Here is a 17,953-nt window from a genome sequence, read left to right as displayed (position 1 = left end):
TACTAAGCCCAATCATTTCACTTTGTATCGGGAAGTTGTGTAGGGAAAGTACACAACACTGCTTGGAACTTGGAAACTACTCCCACGTAATTGAGTTTGCGTTCACCGTCCCAATCACTAATTTGTTTGACGCTGCGACGGTCAACATCGTCACCGGCTATACCCGCAAAGTCACTTACTTGACATTTTGTTTTGATGGTAGCAATTGCACCTCGTAACGAGAGTCTACTGATATTGAACAGTAACAAGTGGATGCGCTCATCACGTTCTACCTTGTGAACCGTAGAGAAATAATTATCAATGATGCAATAATGGACTGATATCAATGACATTTGGCTTAAAGTCGCAGAGACAAAACGGGATTACATTAGAAGTGTGGTGCTAGACTGCACATATAACTACCCAATGAAGTCTCTCCGGGACCAGCTAAGTCCCCAGCACCGCATCTTGTAATGTGCGCTATGACGACGAAGCCGCCATGGCAAACTCGGGAAGGAAAAACATGACACAAACACATGCTAGTCTGAAAACTATCCTGCGACAATCGTCCAGTCTTGGCATAAAGACACGCTGCCTCGTGATCTTTTCCCTACGAGTGCCGGCCGCTGATTCGATTTCGTCTCCAGAGCGCGAGCAACGAGACAAATCGACCAGCCGTCTTCACTACTCAGCGGCATCTCTACATTGTATGTGGGTAGAGACCAGCTATACCCACTTGCATGGGCGTGTAGAGACATTGGAGAAGGAAGAAAATGGCGCGAAAGGATGTAGCGAGGAGCTTTAAGCGACGGGCGCGAGTTGCCACTTTGGACGGACGCGCTGCTTACGATCTGGCGATGACGCTTAATGAGGGCGGCCGCCCCGGACTCCGAAAGTCCACCTGATCGCTCGCGGGCCGGCAAGTCTCGCGTCTCAGGGCTTGCGGCTGCTCAAACACAGCGCTTCGATGTCCAGCCCGCATATAACTTCTAGTGCTCTCGGCAGTACGATAACGCCGTACCGTCTGCGAGATGCTTCGAGTTTGCATGTAGGTCAGACTGCCTGATGGCGCTACAGCACTGAATCATTCATCCGGATAGCACAAGCGCAGTGTCTGCGCGACGTGTTTGTGGAATTGCAGATGGCTCTGAGCAATGCATGGTGTATTACCGCTACTGACTCGTATGAAACAGTAAGGACAGCAGAAACATCGAAAAGTGTTGCTGACAAGTAAGCACGTCATGCCACTGGGAAGAGCGCTGTAACACACGTTGTCTTGTGCATCTATTGATGCTCGATCGGATGTGAACGAAGTACTATCAGGCACCGTCTCTGTGCATTCAGCGTGATAGTAAAGCAGGCTCAGGGTGCATATGGGTATGATCAATTGCTATTAGACAGCATCAGAACAAAGCGGAGGGGGAATGACTGTGAACAAGATCAAACAAAAAAGAAGAATTACGATATGGCAGAGACAAGAAGCACGATGTCGTTGGTGGATGATAATCCTCTGTTTCCTGTCCACCGGCGTGCTCACGCGAGCAATTTTTGCATCGCGAATCTGGCTGGGCGTACGGCTGAAATATTCTGGGACCACAGCCACACTCTACGCTCAGCCACCCGCATGCACAGCCGCTAGTAACAGCGCGTCCGAAATAGCGAAAGCGTACGTGCGTCTCGGCGCAAGGTGGACGCGTCCGCATCTATGCTGCTTGCGTTCTCGACCTCTTTCGTCCAGCACACACGCCTGCACGATCTTTGGACCTTGACGCCTCGGTCACTCTTGTATCGAATCGAAACTCGGAGAGACTTCAGCAATGGCGATTAGCAGAACGAATGCGATTCCATGCTGGACGGAGGACTATGAGAGGGGTGAGTGCGTCGACCGCGGGCAGGTGTTGATTGGGGTAGTGCTGATACTGCACACAGGCATTAACCACTTGGCGAACGGGATGTACGAGGGATGCCGTGAGAACGACAGGATCATCAAGCTGCTCGAGACCATCGTCGCCGCGGAGACAGCCTACGGCGAGACACTGCAGCGCGTGAAGAATCTGTCGTTGCCAGGAACCGCGGGCAGAGGGCCCAAGCCGACCCTGAACACGGCTGTTCTTACCGCAAAGGAGGCACTGACAAAGCAAGGACAGACATTCATCACGATTGCGAATTCGAATTTTGCTCGTGCTCTTCACGATTTCAAAGAGTTCGCCGCGGAGCATAAGCAAGAAATCGGCAGGAATGTGAAGGAACTGACGGACGAGATTAAAGAATTCAACGCCGTTCTTATTCGAAAGCATGGCGCGGAAGAGTTTTTCAATTCGCAGCGTGAATACGTGAATACGCTCAGGAAAGAGTTGCAAATCATACAGACCTCGCAATCAGCCCCATCGTCGGCCATACTCGAGCGACCAAGAACGCAATACGACACAAGGTCAGCCGGAGAGTTCATTATTGGCGGCCTCCCGTACTCAAAGGATACCGTGGTTAAGATATTGGGGGACATGTTGGTGAATATTCCCAGGTCGGACTACATTAACTTGTTTGGAATCAAGTACGAGAACACATCCAGGGGCGAGGAAATTGCAAATTGGATCATGTTAAGATTCAATATTAAAGACATCGGACGAGCCAGAGCAATCGGACAGGAGCTCATAAAGTGTGGATTTATTCAACCAACGGGAGCGTTCGGTGGACCGGCGGGCTTCGAATGCAGCGGCGAGGCGAACTACCAGTGGACGCGGCTGGCATTCAAGCTGAACGGCAATCTGGAAAGAGGGCTGGCACCGGTCGGGCTCTTGGACGGTATCATACGGAGGGTGGAGACGATCAAGAGGGCGAACGCGCCGGTGGACGAAGCGACTTTGCTTAAGGCAGTGACGGACGAGAAGGCTGCGGAGGATGATTATTCCGAGGCAATCGACTACCTCGACCAGCGCCGATGCGCTCTTGAAGATCATATCGACGCCGTGATGGTATACATGGTGCGGCTGGAGACAACTCGCATCTCGACGGCGAAGCTGGCATTGAATTTTTCGGTACCGCAGAACGCTACAGGACTGCAGCCTGTTGCGGACGTGCTTGCGCTGTTGGCAGAAGCCAGCGAGGCGATTGACACTAGCGAAGATATTCGGATTTTCCAAAACTCGTGCAAGACGGGATTTTACGCGCCGAAGGTATACACGTACAGCAACGGGCGTGTTGGTAATAGCGGGAAGCAGTTGTTTGGCGTGTCTCTGCTTACGCGGATGACGGACGAGCGACATTATATGCAGGCTGCAAATATCACAAAGGCAGCGGGGATACCGTCGTATATGAACGTCTCGCTAAAGTATTTGCAAAACCGGATCATGCAGAGCAAGGAGTTCGTGGCAGCTGTAGACAGTCACGCCAAATTTGAAGTAGTGGTCGGGCTGTGGACAGAAGACGTGCGTCTCAAGCCTGTTCATGCTCTGCGGACGGCGATCAACAACGGATATCCGTTTATTGCAGAGGACGAGAAGACCGAGGCAACGCGGAAGTACAATACGGATTCAGTGTTTGCGAAATACGATCTTCTTGTTGTTATTGGGGCGTTGAAGTTGTACTTGATCGAGCTGCCAGAGTCCGTGGTCGAGCCCCGGTTTGCAGAGAAGCTAGACTTGCACTATAAGCAGCTGAAAGGCGATGCGGAAACGCTTGCGAAGTACGAAGAGCTGATTGTGGCGCCGCTGGCGCAGATATTGAAGTCGATCTGCGAGGACCATTTGATGGTATTGCGGTCGCTGGTGATCTTTTTCTTGCGCCTGTTTCCGCAGGACCAGAACGACGCATGCGGGACGTGGACGAAGCCATCAGGTCCGCTGAAGATGCTGGCCAGGGAGCTGTCAGGCAGTATGTGCTTGGTGCGTGCGTGGTTTATGTAGGCACAGCTAACATGACACAGTAATACTGCGACCTCCGCAAGCTTCGTTACAGGCGCGCGAGACGTTTATCAACAGCTCTGGGTACTTCATATTTTTGGACTTTTTCTTCTTCTACAAGGACATCATCAAGGCGATCACGCAGCAGACGGCGAACAGTGGCAGCGGGAAAGCGGAGGAGAAGAGCCGGAAACAGATCGAGCAGGAGCGCCATCAGCAGCAGATTGCGCAGGGCCGGTCACTTGCTGCGCAGCAAACGGCGCAGGATGCGGCAAACGGGCAGGTGCTTAAGGTCGTGTTGACGCCGTCATCGAAGCGGCGGTCGGCGTCGAACGGAAGCATCATCATACAATCTGAGCAGGGCAGTCGTTCCGCGTCGCCAGAAACGGCCGCAGAGGCAGCTAACTACAGCACGAGTATCGCGGACGTGCACTACGTTGAGGACCAGCATCTTGCGCCGGTTGAGAGTGGCACGGAGCCGGCGCGCAGCATGAGCCCGGTGCAAATCGGGGCGACGCCCCCTGAGCGCGCGTCCGAGCCGTCGTCGCCGACGGTGGAGGGGCTGGGCAAAAGGTTTCAGGGCGTGCAGCTGGTCGACCCGCCGATGGACGACGAATGAGCTGTTGCTCGCCATTTTGACCTCTTTGGATACACATGTTTTGTTACTTGCGACGGCGGGCTGAAAGCGGGGAAGACGATATCACAAGAGAAGTACACTGTACGGGTATATAGCATCCATAAACGCTGGCCGAACACAAGCCGGGGCATGGCATGAGCTGGAGAGATTGGAGGTGGTGTCACAGCGCGCGAGGCCCAGGCGACGGCGCGCGCAGAGGCGAAGAGATTTTGCCGTGGCTCGCACTGGCGACCACACTGACACGAGACTCGAGCGAGTTGAGAAACGCGGGCCGTTGCAGCGGGGCGCACGGCACCGGCGATGCGGGCGGACATGCGGCCACGGCGCCGGCAGCATCAGCGCCACCGACGTTGCCATCGCAGCGGCGGGGCGCAGGCACGAATATCCAGACTGCAGGCGCCAGAGCCAAGCACCGCACTGCTTTGCTTACACACTGCTTGCGTGCACTGCTTCTAGGCAGGGCCCGGCAGGCGGGCTGGGCGGGGCGGCGCTTGGAGGGGGTCTGGGACCGCGGACGGTGCGCGAGTGCTGGGTGGTGCCTGGGCAGCCGGGACAAAGGCGCGCGGACGCCGTCGCGTGCGCCAGTGCGGTGCACGGGACCCCTTGGCTTAAACAAGAGGCGCACGGGCGGCGCCGCCGTGCTCAGCGCGTGCATGTGGCTCAGCGCACAATGACCGGGACTGCTTCGCCCGTTGGGGAGAGATCGCGGCACCGCGTCGGACTTGCCCGCTGCAAACGCCGCCCGCGCTCGTGAACGTGAAGCACAGCGCGCGGGCGTGGTCCGTCGCCCCCCCGTCCGCGCGGTGCTCCGCCGCGAGTGCCGGGCCGTGTGTGACACGATAGGCGGTATAGTACGCCGATAGCAAAGCCGTCCTGTGCGGTGGCCATAGCATACGTTGTGCGCATCCCAGGCGATGCGGTCTTCATGCCGATCGAATCAGCCGCAACGCAAAAGCTGAGACTGGAAACGGAGCTGCTCGCCGCTGCGGCACTAACAGCGCCATCGCCATGCGCTTGTCTGCTGTCCTGCGCAGTACACCGCTCTGCATATATATCCAGTCGCCCTCCTCCTGTCTGCCTGATCGCTTCTGTCCCTGTATTGTCTCCTGTCCTGTGTCCAGTGTCACGCCTCTCCATTGAGCCAACATGTCCGACTCCGACAAAGCCTCGGAGGTGAAGTCAGCTGCCGTGACCGAGGTGGCCGACGCCGAAAAGGTCGTCCCCGGCTACGACGCGTACGAGGTTGACGTCGCCGAGGGCACCATCGACACCAAGATCGACGTCGACAGCAAGCTCCACGATGGCCTCCAGCGCAAGATGCACCAGCGCCACGTGCAGATGATCGCCCTCGCTGGCACGCTGGGTACCGGTCTTTTCCTTGGCTCGGGCAAGGCTATTCGCCACGCTGGTCCTGCGGGTGCGCTCATTGCGTACATCCTCGTTGGCACGGTCGTCTGGGGCATGATTCAGAGTCTAGTACGTGTTTCCGATCCCGCGATGAAAATGCGCATCTAACACATGGACAGGCTGAGATGCTGTGCCACGCTCCCATCTCCGGCGGCTACATCTTCTACGCGTCCCGCTTCCTACACCCGTCGGCCGGCTTCACGCTTGGCTGGATGCAGTGGTACTCCGCCGTCATCTCACTTCCAATCGAAATCATCTCTGCCTGCGTCATCATCGGCTTCTGGGACAACGACCCCGTCACCGGCTCTGTGCCGCGCAGCCACATGATTGCCTATCTCACCGCGCTCTCAATTCTGTGCTCGGCGATCAACTACTTTGGCGCGCGGTGGTTCGGCGAGGCCGAGTTCTTCTTCGCCATCATTAAGATCTTGCTCATCCTCGGCTTGATCATCGCCGGTCTCTGCGTTGACCTCGGCGGCTCCCCGGATCACGACCGCATTGGCTTCAGATACTGGAAGGATCCCGGCGCGTTCGCAGCATATCCGGTGGCTGGCAATGTCGGCAAATTCACCGGCTGGTTCACAACTCTTCTCCAGGCCGCGTTCTCCTTCGGCGGTGTCGAGGGCATCGCTATGACCGCTGCTGAAGTCCAGAATCCCCGCGCAAACATGCGCAAGGCGGCCCGTCTTCTGTTTTACCGTATTCTGTTCTTCTACGTCTGCGGCATCTTCATCATCGGCATGCTCGTCCCCTACAACGACTCCAACCTTCTCAACAGCAGCGGCGACGACGCGTCCTCCTCGCCGTTCGTCATCGCGTTCAACCGTGCTGGCATCAAGGGTCTTCCTTCCGTCATCAACGCGGGCGTTCTCACCTCCGCGTTCTCGGCCGCCGACTCGATTCTGTATTCAGCCTCGCGCATGCTCTACGGTCTCTCCCTGCGAGGCCAAGCTCCGAAGATCTTTTCCAAGACACTCAAGAACGGCCTGCCGATTGTCGCGCTGATCGTGTCGAATCTGTTCATCCTGCTGTCCTACATGACGCTCTCCGACGGCGCCGACACCGTGCTCAACTGGCTCTCCAACTTGACCTCTATTGCCACGTTCATCTGCTGGGGTACCATCTGTGTCTCGTTCCTGCGCTTCAAGGCCGGCTCTGAGGCCCACGGCATCGATCGTAAGGCGTCGAAGTATTTTTACAACCCCTACCAGCCCTGGCCTGCATACTGGGCGATTTTCTGGTGCTGCATCGTTGTGTTTTTCAACGGCTACCAGGTTTTCATGAAGGGCGGTTGGAGCACCTCGGATTTCTTTATCGCCTACATCAACATCCCCATCGTCTTAATTCTCTTCCTTGGCCACTGGCTGTACACCGGTCGTCCTGCGTTCCCGAAGGCGGGAGAGATAGACATGTTTTCGAACGTGCCCGGCCCGGAGGTTGATGTTGATCCGAACCCACCAACAACCAAGATGGGCAAGTTCTTTAGATGGCTGCTTTGAGCGCTGTCCATCATTTTTGCGTTTGTTTTGTGCTTTGTCGAGCGCGACCGGCCCGTCTGTCTGGCGCGGCGTTTGGTGCTACTGTATACTTGAATCTGCGTCTATGGCAACGGAAGTTACGATAATCTATAATCCGTATTATGCAATTGCAGCCACTCTAGGTGATCTCGTGCCTGCATGCCGCTCGCGTGGACGTAACAGACTTAAGTCCGCTCAATGTTCCACAGCGTTTAAGCTACTCCCCCGGAAGGAGGGGGGGGGGGGAGTTCCTCAGAACGTGAGTGCAAGTCTAAGAGCTAGCACGCGCTGTGGCAGCAGGTAACCGCGTAAGTGTCGTAACCTGAAACAGCTCTGGCTCTGCGGAACAATTCGCTGAAATCCCATGCAAGACAGAACCACGCAAAATGGGCGTCTTTGGTCTCTCTGCAGAGTGTGCACAATGCGAAAGTTTGCAGGTATTATCCGGTACGCGCAACGGTCAGATAGACTGGCCATATGCACCGCACGATTTCGAGGGTCCAGCAGGTACTCGCGTTCTTTGGGAGCACAACAAACCCAGGCAGAGGACAAACTTGTACGTGTCTCAGGTATCACCACAATCCCCTTGTGGGAAGCTCGCAACCATACCGCCTGCCGTGGTTCTATCGACCATGCTAGTCCTTTGTAGACACTAGGGTTCTCGCCCCGCGGTCTGCGAAATACTTCGCGATGGCCGAAACGGAAACGTGCGGCTCGGCAGCCGCACGCGCGGCTCGCGTTAATTCCAGTTTCAGGGGGTGAACCAAATCACAAACGGGTTACAATAGTAGCATAGCGTGCAGTGACTGCGCACTCGCAATTGCCAAGGCATGAGAACAGCGAAGCAAGCCACCCCATTTCATGCTCGAACAGTTTAGGAGGGTTACTTTGGGGTTGGTTGAATGTGAAGATGCTTGGTAATTTTCCAGTTCTGGCGCCAATCAAGCGAAGGATCTATATGCGATGAATCCTCAACCGTGCTTCATATGGCGCGGGAGCTCCCGTGCGCCGCTGTGCGCGGTCGTGAAGCGAACTCCCATTTCAGCGACATCTCGAAGCCGCCGTCCTCCTCCCTCCCGCCCCCTTGCAGCTCTGCAATAGATGCCACGAATCAAGCTCACGTTTCTCACCGGCGTCGCCGCTTCCATAGCGCTGTTTGTGTGCTACAGCATCCTGCAGCCCGAGTTGATGCCAGCCACGATGGTAGTGTCCGGTTTGAGGGCCACACAGGACGTCGTCGCGCCTGTTGATGTGTCGAGATATCGCATCGCGGCACGGGAGAATAACTGCGAGAATCCGTACGCGCAGGACGGATTTTTGTATTTCCAGACGCCAAACGACCTTGCGACCGCGCAGTACTTTCCGTTCTACACACTCGACCGCGACGGCGCGGCGGAGGAGGACCCAGATAAGGTGATTGGAGGGCACAGGTACTTTGGCGGGAATACCGTGCCGCGGCCGAGCAGCGTGGCCTACGCGAGCGCGCCACATAACTGGTACGCGGACCTGCGCGCGCTGCGGCAGCAGTATCAGCAGCACACGAACCGCAGGCTGCGGATAGCACTCGAGCAACGTGTGGCATGGATGCGGAACAGAACGGTACTGTTCATCGGGGACTCGACCGACCGGTTCTTGTCGTTTTACATGTGCCAATGGGGCTTGGGGGGGAAACTGCACATGGCGCCGGAAGGCATGCATTCGGCGTCGCACTGCAATATTCCGTTTCTGAATTTCACAATCATAACATGGCACGTCGCGTCCGTGTACGAGACGCGGCCTGAGTGGTGGATTGTGCAGAAGATGAAGTTGGTTTCGTGGGAGGACCGGTGGCGCGAGTTTTACATGCCCTCGCTAGTCAAGGGCGACTATGCGGGACATGGCACGGCGCGGGTGCGGCCGGATATGGTGGTCGTGCAGTCCGGCTTGTGGGATCATCTGATGTTCATGTTTGCACGACACGCGCAAAAGGGCATGGAGGCGAAGACGCAGGCCCAGAAGAATGCGATGAAAGCTGCGGCGGTCGACCATACACTGCCACTCAACTACCGCGAGCTGCGGTACTATATCCGGCGGATGGACAAGATCCTGAGCGACGTCATGACAGAATTCCCCGACACGCCGCTCGTATGCCGCTCGCTGACGCAGCGGCACGACGGCGTGGAGAACGCGGGGATACACCAACTAGAGCAAGCGCTTGCTTACGCGTGCCGCAAGCGGGACGTCGAGATGATGCCGTTCGGGCGGATTGTGCGCGGGTTAATGGGGGTCAAGAACATGTACGCCGACCGCGTGCATTTTCGTGAGGGCGTGATAAGCAGCGTGTATGATAATATCATGCTGTGGTATCTGCACCGGGCGGCGGGCGGCGTAGAGCAGCGGGGGAAGTTGGTGGTTAACGCGAGTACGGAGCCGACGAGTATAGAAAGCTGGAACCGGTGCCATAGCTACTTCATGCTGGACTCCGCGTGATACGCGTGTGCGTGTATATAGACGAAGTGTATATATGGCGATAGTCGACGTAGAACAGATCAACGGATGTGCACGGAGATGAGCCAGATGCGCAGGTGACGTCAGCGTAGATCCGGTGACGTCGGCGCCTTCTTTTGTGGAAGAAGAGTGTGCGGCGCACGCCACCGCAGGACTAAACTCCCCCCAAAGGCCGAGCGGCCGGAAGCGGACGGCGCAGCGGCACCACGGTTTATAAACTGACGCAGCCGCCCCTCGTGTTCCACTTTTCTCTCGTCCACCATCACTCACCGCCGCACCACAACAATCATCCGCAATGGCATTCACCGCGTCCGATATCATCAAGATCATTCTTGGTAGGTTTTTTTTGGATGTGTTGCACTCGCGATACGTGCTGACTGATTGCGCAGCGTTCATCTTGCCGCCTCTCGGCGTGTTCCTTGAGACTGGCTGCGGCAGCGATCTGCTGATCAACGTCGTCCTGACGATCCTCGGCTGGTTCCCCGGTATCCTGCACGCTCTCTATGTCGTACGTTCTCCCGTCCGTTGTTCTTCCAGCGCAATCGTTGCTAAGCGTCTACGCAGATCCTCAAGAACTAGACGCGCCGATCGGGCCGCGGTGGAGGACGCGTGTCGCCTCGTGTACTCTAATTTGTTTGCTTATAGCCTAGCCACAGACGCGCGTGGTGGTTTACTTTGACAGTTATGCAAATCAAACATTTCCTTATATCTGTATCTGGTACAAAACAGATGCGCAAACAGACGTCCAAAAAACACAGCAAGAAGAGCGGTAGAGCAAGCTGATAGATAGTATACAGGGGGCGGGGTGTGAGGATCTGAGGTGCTACATGAGGCCGCTGTCGCGCAGGTTCTCCTGGATGATGATATCGTTGACCGCCGCCATGACAAATTTGATCTGCATAGTGTCGGTGGCGCAGGTGAAGTGAGTGTAGATCTGTTTGCCCTCGCAGCGGTTAAGGCGCACAAAGCGCTCGAGAATGTAGTTCTTTGCGCCCTCGATGTCGTCGTCGGGGCGGTCGTAGTCAGGAAAGTAGTTGCGCAGCGGAGACGCGAGGACCTTGTCGCGGAAGATGTCGATTTTGTTGAGGAAGAGGATGATGGAGGTGCGGAGGAACCAGCGCGAGTTGCAGATGGACTCGAAGAGCGTGAGCGCCTCGTTCATGCGGTTTACACTCTCGTCCTCGAACAGCATCTGGTCGTACTCCGAGATGGCGACCAGAAACAGAATGGTCGTAACGTCCTCGAAACAGTAGATCCACTTCTTGCGCTCCGAGCGCTGTCCGCCGACGTCGAACATGCGGTAGGTTAAGTCCCCTATGATGAAGGTTGTCTCCGAGATGCCGGTCGTCTTCACCCGCGACCGCAGCACGTCCTGGTCGGACGGCGTGTACCGCGGGTCCGCGATGGCCTCAATGCGGTCAAAGTAGTACTTGGCGGAGTCGTTCAGCTGAAACTCGCGCGAACGCGTAAACATGCTCTGCACACCCGCATCCCGCCAAAGCTCACGGATGGCGTCGCCCGCGCCGGCTGGCAGGTCGCCGGATATCTGCATGGGGAGGTCGTACACCAATTGCGCGTTTCGGGTGTTGTGCGCGGGGTCAGCCAGGGGCATACCGAGCACCGACATGGCCTCTATGATGACCTTCATGGACTGCACGGTGTTTGAAAATACAATCTCGCGGAACTCGGCGCGCTCGGCGGAGGTGTAGCCGCCCTGGTGGATGAGCTTCATCTGCTTGATGATGGTGGACTTGCCGGACTCGCCAGCGCCGAGAAGGAGCACTTTGATCTCGCTGCGTTTGCGGAGGCGGTCGTTCTTGAGTCGTGTGTCGATCTCATCGTTGCGCCGCTTGTCCTCGGACTCTTCTGTGCTCATGCCGCAGCCCATTGTGGCGGTAACAGGTGGGGTGTTCGAGTGAGAATTCGCGGAAGTTCAGCAATTCGGGTCGAGCAAAGCAAACAGCAACAGTAGCAGTGGCTCAAAGCAGAGCAGCCAGCTAAAGCAAAGCCTCCGCGTCCTGGAGCGACAGCGGAGGAGGAGGAGAAGTAGACTCGTGAGGAGCAACCGGCAGCACAGGGGTTGCGCTTTCCGGGGCGGTTTGAGGCCGGTGCCAGCCACAGCAGCTGTCACCGCCACAGGCCCCTGCGCCTCGCACGGCCCGTTCCCAGCCCCATTTGGGCCCTTCTCATCGACACGCGACGCGCCGATCTTCTTTGTTTACTCCGTCTCTCCGCATTTTCTTTCTGCTCTATGATCTATGATATGATTTATCACTATCTCTAAAACGTAAACAGTCCGCTACGTTTCTTTCCAAACGGGTACACCGCCAGCGTCGCCACAAACAGCCCCACCACGATCCCCACGCTGATGTCGATCATGTTCAACCCCACGGACCAGATCCCCGACGACAGCGTGTCCGAGGTTGTAGTGCTCGTTGCCGCAGCCGTGGTCGTGGTTGTCGCAGTTACAAGCGCGGTGTACACTGTCCCACTCGCCGTCACTGTTGTCGTGTACACCGTGTCTTCCACCGTCGACGAGTTCGACACCAGCAAATCTGCTGTCGCGACGCCGGAAATGAGCGATCCCCGTGCCGCGAGGCCGGAGGGCACTTGCACGAATATCGCAGGCAACATCGCGGCAAACGCAAGTCCATGTCCCAGTCGCGAGTACAAGTTCCCCATGATCCCTATGCTGAACGCGGCGATCGCGGAAGCAAGCTCCGACGCCTCGGAGAAGTGCAGATTCGAAAAGTACGACACCACGTAGCCCGCGCCAGCAATGGCGACCATCACCGGCAGCTGCGTCCAGTGCGCCTGGTTCACCAGCGCAAGACCGAGCGTAAACATTGGTACGAAGATGAAGCGGAACCATGGCGAGAGCTCGTTCGAGCAGGTCGTGGACGAGGTCGCAGTGTGGTCCATCCACCCATAGATCGCTGCGCCCAGCGTGATCCCAAACACCAAAAATACTGTCTTGTCAGCACTGTTCAGTTCGCATAAACGCACTCGCACTCACATGAATATATAACCGCGTAGAACATACGCACAGAGCCCGCGACGATGTTCTTCGACTGCAGCTCCAACGCGCCAGACAAAATGATATAACCCGGCAGAATCAGCGCCAGCGAACCCTGCGTGATTGCCGAGAAGCAAAACAAATTCACTTCATCAATCGAACCAAACGCGCGCCCGAGGAAACTCACAATCACCGACGCGGTAATTTCAAACACGTTCGAGTACAGATCCGACCGCGGAGCGACGATGAGCTGTAAGAACCCAACAATACACCCGAGCAAAAACGCGATCGGCATATCAATCCACCGGCCCTCAAACGCAAACGGCGCGACCATCGCGGAGGAGAAACCAAAAATGAGAACGCATATGTACCGGTGGTACAGTGGCTTTGCCTTCATGACCTCATCGAGTCGTTGCATAGCCTCCTCGACGCCGATGACGTCGTGGACGACTTCTTTGTAGATGATATGTGTCTGGTGCAGTTTCCCGAGATCCACACCCTGCGTGCACCGCACGAGCTGCATCTCGGATGTATGTGTTGTCACGTCGCCGAACGAGACGATCATGCACCCGGGGATGTAGAGGAACTGTCCGTCGATCTCGAGTACGCGCGAGGTCATCTTCATGTACTCTTCGAGTCGGTGCGTCGGCGCGCCGTACAGCATTAGTGCGCGGCACAGCTTGAGAATAAAACGCTGTCGCTGTAGAATCTCCGCAATGTGAACAGTGATCCGGATTTGCTCCTCAAGTCGTGTCTTCTTCTTCGCTGCCTTCTTCCGCGCCGGGGTAGAAGTCCCGGGAACGTTGCTGTTGGGGATGAGTCCTACGAGGGAGGATGTCGACGCGTTCGCAGACCGACTGTACCACTTGCGCGTGGGCGTTGTGCGACCAGACGGTACCGGCGACATATCGCCGTTGCCAACACTGGGCGCATAATTACTCGGCCCGCCGTACTGATCAAAAGATACACGCGACTGCGCCGCGCTGGGATGCGCCTCGTTGTAAAGCTTGAGCAGCGACGAGAGCACGCCGCCCTTGACGTGCGACGGCGCGGGCACGTAGTCCTCGCGCTCGACCGGCGTCTGCTGGCCCGAGTGTAACTCAGGCTCAACCATGAAGCCATCGGCGCCGTGTGCTTTCGACGCCGCGGCGGCCTGTGTCGCAGTCAACGTGTGGGCGCGTACGAGCTGCCGTGCTTCCTCGGTCATCTGGTTCGCCTCGCCGCTCTCGACGAGGCGCTGATGCAGTTTCTCGAGGTCGAATTTCGACGTAATTTCCTTGTCACCGCTAGGCTTTGATATGTCGTCGTCCGAGGAGTGCATGCGCAACGCAGCCGGTCGGGTGTCTTCGTAGTAGTCGTGTTCTCGAGGCTGCTTTTCTTCGTCTTCTTCCATGAGGGTGGCGTGCGTGGCGGGGGCGTGGAGGGCGTCAGTGAGGCCGTCGGCGGCGTTGATGTTGGCGAGCTCGATCTCATCGGCGCTGAGGGGAACGGCGGCTGCTGCCGGCGGCGATCCGAGCAAGGAGCTGTCGGCGGACCTGGGCGGGCTCGACTGCATTGGCAATCGCTCGTGCGAAGGGAACCGCATTCGCATGGCGGGTCTCTGTGGCATCGTCACCACCAACGGCGGCTGTGCAGGCGGCGATGACGGCGACGATGAGCCCGCAGACGACGTGGGGATCGCGGACGCCAAACCGCGCGGCCGGGGTGCGGAAAATGAGTCGTCGCGGGGGTATAGCACCGTGCCCGTGGACGGATCATTGTCGACGGGAAAGCGCACGCGCATGTGCGGGTCGCGTGGCGAGGCGGGCATGCCGCGCTCGCGGGAGTGTGAGCGCGAGCGCGGGGCCATGGAGGAGTGCAGCGGGAGTGGTGCTGGGCGGGGACGAGGTGAGGGCACGGTCGAGGGCTCCTGGGGGTCCTCGACGGGGGTCGGGGGAACAGTGTCGCCGAGGGTCGGCACGGGTTGAGTGGACACGCGGGGCAGCGGGGCGGACCGCCTGGGCGGGGTGTCGGACATGGCGCTGGGAGGACGGTGAGGGTGGTATGAAGAGGGCGGTGAGGAGATATAAGAGAAGATTACGCGGAAGATGCTGACGCGGAGGGCGTGAATTGCAAAAACACCTGCGCCTTCTCGTTCCTGCTCGCGCCGCGAATTCTGCCCGACGCTGCGCTGCTTGCACTCACTTTCCCGCGCAGTTGCACCCCGTGCCCGTACTGCAAGCCGCCGCGTCAGCGCCCACGACCATTGCGACTCGGCGACTGATTGGCCGCGGCCGCGCTCCACGGCGCTCTGCCGCTGATCGCTGCTGCCGCTGCACTCTGACGTCACGCGTCGCCGGCTGTCGCTCCTCGCACAGCATTCACCACAGATCACGACCCTCCGGCAGAGTTGCCCCTCGGCCCACTCTGCACACTACTCACACTCGCACCCACCACTCGCTCACATCCACTGCACGTCGCTGCCGTGACGCGTTTCGTTTCAGAGACGCGCCCGTGCTCGCGAAGACCCTCGACGCCCAAGAGGCCTAGCGCCACACGCCGCGCCATCGCCCCCTGGCCATTCTTCTCCGCGCCCAAAGCGCGGCCGGTGCATCAGTGTCCAGATTACTGGTAGACGCACTGTAGGTATGGTGCTTCACATTCGGGGTGCTATATCACGATACCACGTCTCCAACTGGAACTAGCCTATTCTCCGCCGTCTGTGTGACCAAGGGTATGGCCCTGGCCGCCTATAATACTCTGCTGTGCAGTTGGTGCACTAAAGCGCCAACTGCGCCAGTCCCTGGCTTGTCCAAGTCATCTTCAGCACCGCGCTCGCGCCGGCGTCGCCCTCCTCCACGCTCTTGCCTACCACCGCCGCGCCACGCGCGCGCCGGCCCTCCGCCGCGCCGTCCCACCGCGCCACGCCCACCTGCCAGAAGTTCACCCCCGTGTTAGCCGTCTTCTTGAGCTCCTCCAGCGTCACCGGGATTAGCGGCTGCCGCACCGGCGCCTGCATCGTACTCGTCGTGCTGCTCCCGCTGTTGCTTAAGTTGCTGCCACTCGCGCCGCTGGTAGAACCAGTGAATTTGGATCCCACGGTCACCTTGTACTCGTCAAACTGCGGGCCGGGCGGGCCGGCTGGCGCAGCAGTCGTAGTCGTAGCTCCCGGCGCGGGCGAATGACTCGGCGAGTGCGGGTTCGCCGGCGGCATCTGCATCGTCAGGTCGCCCAGCGTCAAGCTCATAGCCTTCTTATGGCCCTTGTTGGTCCGCTGCTTGCCGTTCTTGGACGGCGTGCTCGACCCGCTCGACGACGACACCGTGTGAAGGCTCGGCGTGCTGCCGTTGCCCATCGAGTACAAGCTGTGCCCGGCCTGCCCGGCCGCCAGCGTGTTGGCGACAAATTGACCGTACGCCGCCCGCGAGGGCGACGCTGTCGGTGCGATTCCCGCGCTCGCCGGCAACACACCCGGATACCCTCCGTACGGCGACGGCGGTGCGCCGTACGTTGACGTGTACGGATTCGTGGGATATGCCCACACGTTGCCTTCCTGGTCGCGGTAGTAATACGTCTGCATGCTGGCCATCGTGGGGCGCTGGTACCCGTACGCGCCGCCGGGACTCGCAGGCAGAGACGGCAACCCCGGTGAGCCCGGCGCGCCGCCAGCCGGCTGCTGCTGCTGCTGCATCGACAGGGCAAGCTTGATGCGCTCCTGCTGCTGCGCAATGTATATACTCGTGGCCAGCAGCTCCTGCTGCTTCGACTGCAGCGCGGCGTACACCTGCGGATCCATCCGGTCGTCGCCGGTACCCACGCCCGCGTATGGCGACGGGCTCGCACCCCGCTGTTGCTGGCTAGCCCCGTAGTACGGCGACTGGTTGCGCTTCGGCGTGCCGGGTGGATACGGCGTGCGCGGGTACGTGCCGTTTTCGTAGCGGGATGTGCGCAGGTTGGATGCGACGGACGAGCCGTTATTGTTGTTCGATCGCCCACCGCGCCGGGCAGGCGACTCCGTGCGGAAAGTGACGTCCTGCGTCGTCTGGGTACTTCCCGTTGGTGAAGATTGCTTCTCAGCGCTGTCCACGCGGATTGGCGGCGGGCGATGCCGCGACGGCGTGGTCGAAGACGAAGAGTCCATCTCGTGACTCGCTATCGTGAATGAATATGAATGGATGGAAAATGCAGTATATCAAACAGTACTTTTGTCAATTCAAAATGATGCAAATGGAACGCCGCAAATGATGGAGATGTGGAGATAAACCGTTTTGCTGTCGTGCTCGCGCTCGTCCGCGATCGTGACCCCGTCAAAGAAGAATAAGAATATAGAAAACAAAAACGATGAAGCGAAACGACAAAAAGAATGAAATGCGGGTCCAAAGAAAAGAAAAGGAAGGGGACGCAGAGACACCGGCGAGGTGAATTTGTGAGTGTAGGCAGGGAAGTGGACGCGTCTGCGCTTAGGGTTTCCACGCGACCCGCCGTTGCCACTTCACTTCCGCGGCAGCATATACTCTGCGACCCCAGTTACGCACCACAAACGCGTCTGACTCGCCTTGAAGGGCCAGAAAGGCCTGCTGAAACGCGACGTCCGCGTCTGCGCCATGCTGGCCTCCTCCTCCTCTTCTCATCCTGCGACATCGCGTCTCCAAAGTGCAAACCCCCGTCCCCGCATTCCTCGCTTAGCGCCTTCGCCTACACTCGCCGTCGCCAAGGGTGTAAACAGTAAACACGTCCTACGCACCGCTATACACATCCCCGTGTGGCTGTAAACTGCTTTGCGCGCCACAATACTCGCTGATCCCCGCAGATCATGTGCGCACGATCACCGAGCATAGGTCGGCGACACACAGCGCAATGGCTGGTTTGCCAGGCACGTTTCTCTGATGTTGTCCGCGCGTGATGTAAGTGTCGTATTGTAAGCATATGATCCTGTGGCTTGTTTGTAACGCCCGGCACGCAGAGAGCAGTGCGGCCTCTGCAGGCCCCTATAAAGCTTATCGCAGCGTCAAATGCGACACCCTTCCTCCCA

At 58.1% G+C, this 17,953-nt stretch overlaps 7 protein-coding genes across 7 annotated transcripts; 4 read left to right on the top strand and 3 right to left on the bottom strand.

The window, feature by feature from the left end:
* The first annotated feature begins 1,510 nt into the window (after window positions 1-1,510).
* V1518DRAFT_411146 (uncharacterized protein) lies at window positions 1,511-4,799 on the top strand. The gene is made up of 3 exons (XM_066902779.1): window positions 1,511-1,851; window positions 1,909-3,849; window positions 3,902-4,799. Exons 1-3 carry the CDS (start codon window positions 1,797-1,799, stop codon window positions 4,495-4,497), a joined length of 2,592 nt encoding a protein of 863 aa, XP_066762800.1. The 5' UTR covers window positions 1,511-1,796; the 3' UTR covers window positions 4,498-4,799.
* A 422-nt stretch (window positions 4,800-5,221) lies between these two features.
* Window positions 5,222-7,530, top strand: V1518DRAFT_411144 (amino acid permease/ SLC12A domain-containing protein). The gene is made up of 2 exons (XM_066902778.1): window positions 5,222-5,991; window positions 6,042-7,530. Exons 1-2 carry the CDS (start codon window positions 5,662-5,664, stop codon window positions 7,419-7,421), a joined length of 1,710 nt encoding a protein of 569 aa, XP_066762799.1. The 5' UTR covers window positions 5,222-5,661; the 3' UTR covers window positions 7,422-7,530.
* A 766-nt stretch (window positions 7,531-8,296) lies between these two features.
* V1518DRAFT_411139 (uncharacterized protein) lies at window positions 8,297-9,984 on the top strand. The gene has a single exon (XM_066902777.1). The coding sequence runs from the start codon at window positions 8,541-8,543 to the stop codon at window positions 9,906-9,908; it is 1,368 nt and encodes a 455-aa protein (XP_066762798.1). The 5' UTR covers window positions 8,297-8,540; the 3' UTR covers window positions 9,909-9,984.
* A 106-nt stretch (window positions 9,985-10,090) lies between these two features.
* On the top strand, window positions 10,091-10,640 carry V1518DRAFT_411137 (uncharacterized protein). Its single transcript, XM_066902776.1, has 3 exons — window positions 10,091-10,261; window positions 10,316-10,434; window positions 10,491-10,640. Exons 1-3 carry the CDS (start codon window positions 10,222-10,224, stop codon window positions 10,503-10,505), a joined length of 174 nt encoding a protein of 57 aa, XP_066762797.1. The 5' UTR covers window positions 10,091-10,221; the 3' UTR covers window positions 10,506-10,640.
* On the bottom strand, window positions 10,609-11,978 carry V1518DRAFT_411134 (guanine nucleotide binding protein, alpha subunit). The gene has a single exon (XM_066902775.1). The coding sequence runs from the start codon at window positions 11,812-11,814 to the stop codon at window positions 10,750-10,752; it is 1,065 nt and encodes a 354-aa protein (XP_066762796.1). The 5' UTR covers window positions 11,815-11,978; the 3' UTR covers window positions 10,609-10,749.
* A 228-nt stretch (window positions 11,979-12,206) lies between these two features.
* V1518DRAFT_370161 (uncharacterized protein) lies at window positions 12,207-14,263 on the bottom strand (the record flags this gene model as incomplete). The annotated part of the gene is made up of 2 exons (XM_066901309.1): window positions 12,207-12,895; window positions 12,943-14,263. The coding sequence occupies 2 exons, from the start codon at window positions 14,261-14,263 to the stop codon at window positions 12,207-12,209; spliced, it is 2,010 nt and encodes a 669-aa protein (XP_066762795.1).
* A 1,437-nt stretch (window positions 14,264-15,700) lies between these two features.
* V1518DRAFT_369655 (uncharacterized protein) lies at window positions 15,701-17,062 on the bottom strand (the record flags this gene model as incomplete). Its single annotated transcript, XM_066901285.1, has 2 exons — window positions 15,701-16,502; window positions 16,566-17,062. 2 exons carry the CDS (start codon window positions 17,060-17,062, stop codon window positions 15,701-15,703), a joined length of 1,299 nt encoding a protein of 432 aa, XP_066762794.1.
* Window positions 17,063-17,953: the final 891 nt, after the last annotated feature.

The sequence above is a fragment of the Limtongia smithiae genome, assembly GCF_038497785.1.
Source record: "Limtongia smithiae strain NRRL Y-17922 unplaced genomic scaffold V1518scaffold_1, whole genome shotgun sequence".
NCBI classification, from domain to species: Eukaryota; Fungi; Ascomycota; class Lipomycetes; order Lipomycetales; family Lipomycetaceae; genus Limtongia; species Limtongia smithiae.
The sequence above is the reverse complement of the archived record's forward strand: the minus strand, read 5'-3'. Positions and strand labels throughout refer to the sequence as shown.

Excerpts from the sequence above, each read along its gene's own strand:
- V1518DRAFT_411146 (XM_066902779.1), top strand. The coding sequence starts at position 1,797 with ATGGCGATTAGCAGAACGAATGCGATTCCATGCTGGACGGAGGACTAT. Across the intron at positions 1,852-1,908 it reads GACGGAGGACTATGAGAGGG|GCATTAACCACTTGGCGAAC; the intron begins GTGAGTGCGTCG and ends TACTGCACACAG. Across the intron at positions 3,850-3,901 it reads GGCCAGGGAGCTGTCAGGCA|TAATACTGCGACCTCCGCAA; the intron begins GTATGTGCTTGG and ends AACATGACACAG.
- V1518DRAFT_411144 (XM_066902778.1), top strand. The coding sequence starts at position 5,662 with ATGTCCGACTCCGACAAAGCCTCGGAGGTGAAGTCAGCTGCCGTGACC. Across the intron at positions 5,992-6,041 it reads GGGGCATGATTCAGAGTCTA|GCTGAGATGCTGTGCCACGC; the intron begins GTACGTGTTTCC and ends ACACATGGACAG.
- V1518DRAFT_411134 (XM_066902775.1), bottom strand. The coding sequence starts at position 11,814 with ATGGGCTGCGGCATGAGCACAGAAGAGTCCGAGGACAAGCGGCGCAAC.
- V1518DRAFT_411139 (XM_066902777.1), top strand. The coding sequence starts at position 8,541 with ATGCCACGAATCAAGCTCACGTTTCTCACCGGCGTCGCCGCTTCCATA.
- V1518DRAFT_411137 (XM_066902776.1), top strand. The coding sequence starts at position 10,222 with ATGGCATTCACCGCGTCCGATATCATCAAGATCATTCTTG. Across the intron at positions 10,262-10,315 it reads TATCATCAAGATCATTCTTG|CGTTCATCTTGCCGCCTCTC; the intron begins GTAGGTTTTTTT and ends CTGATTGCGCAG.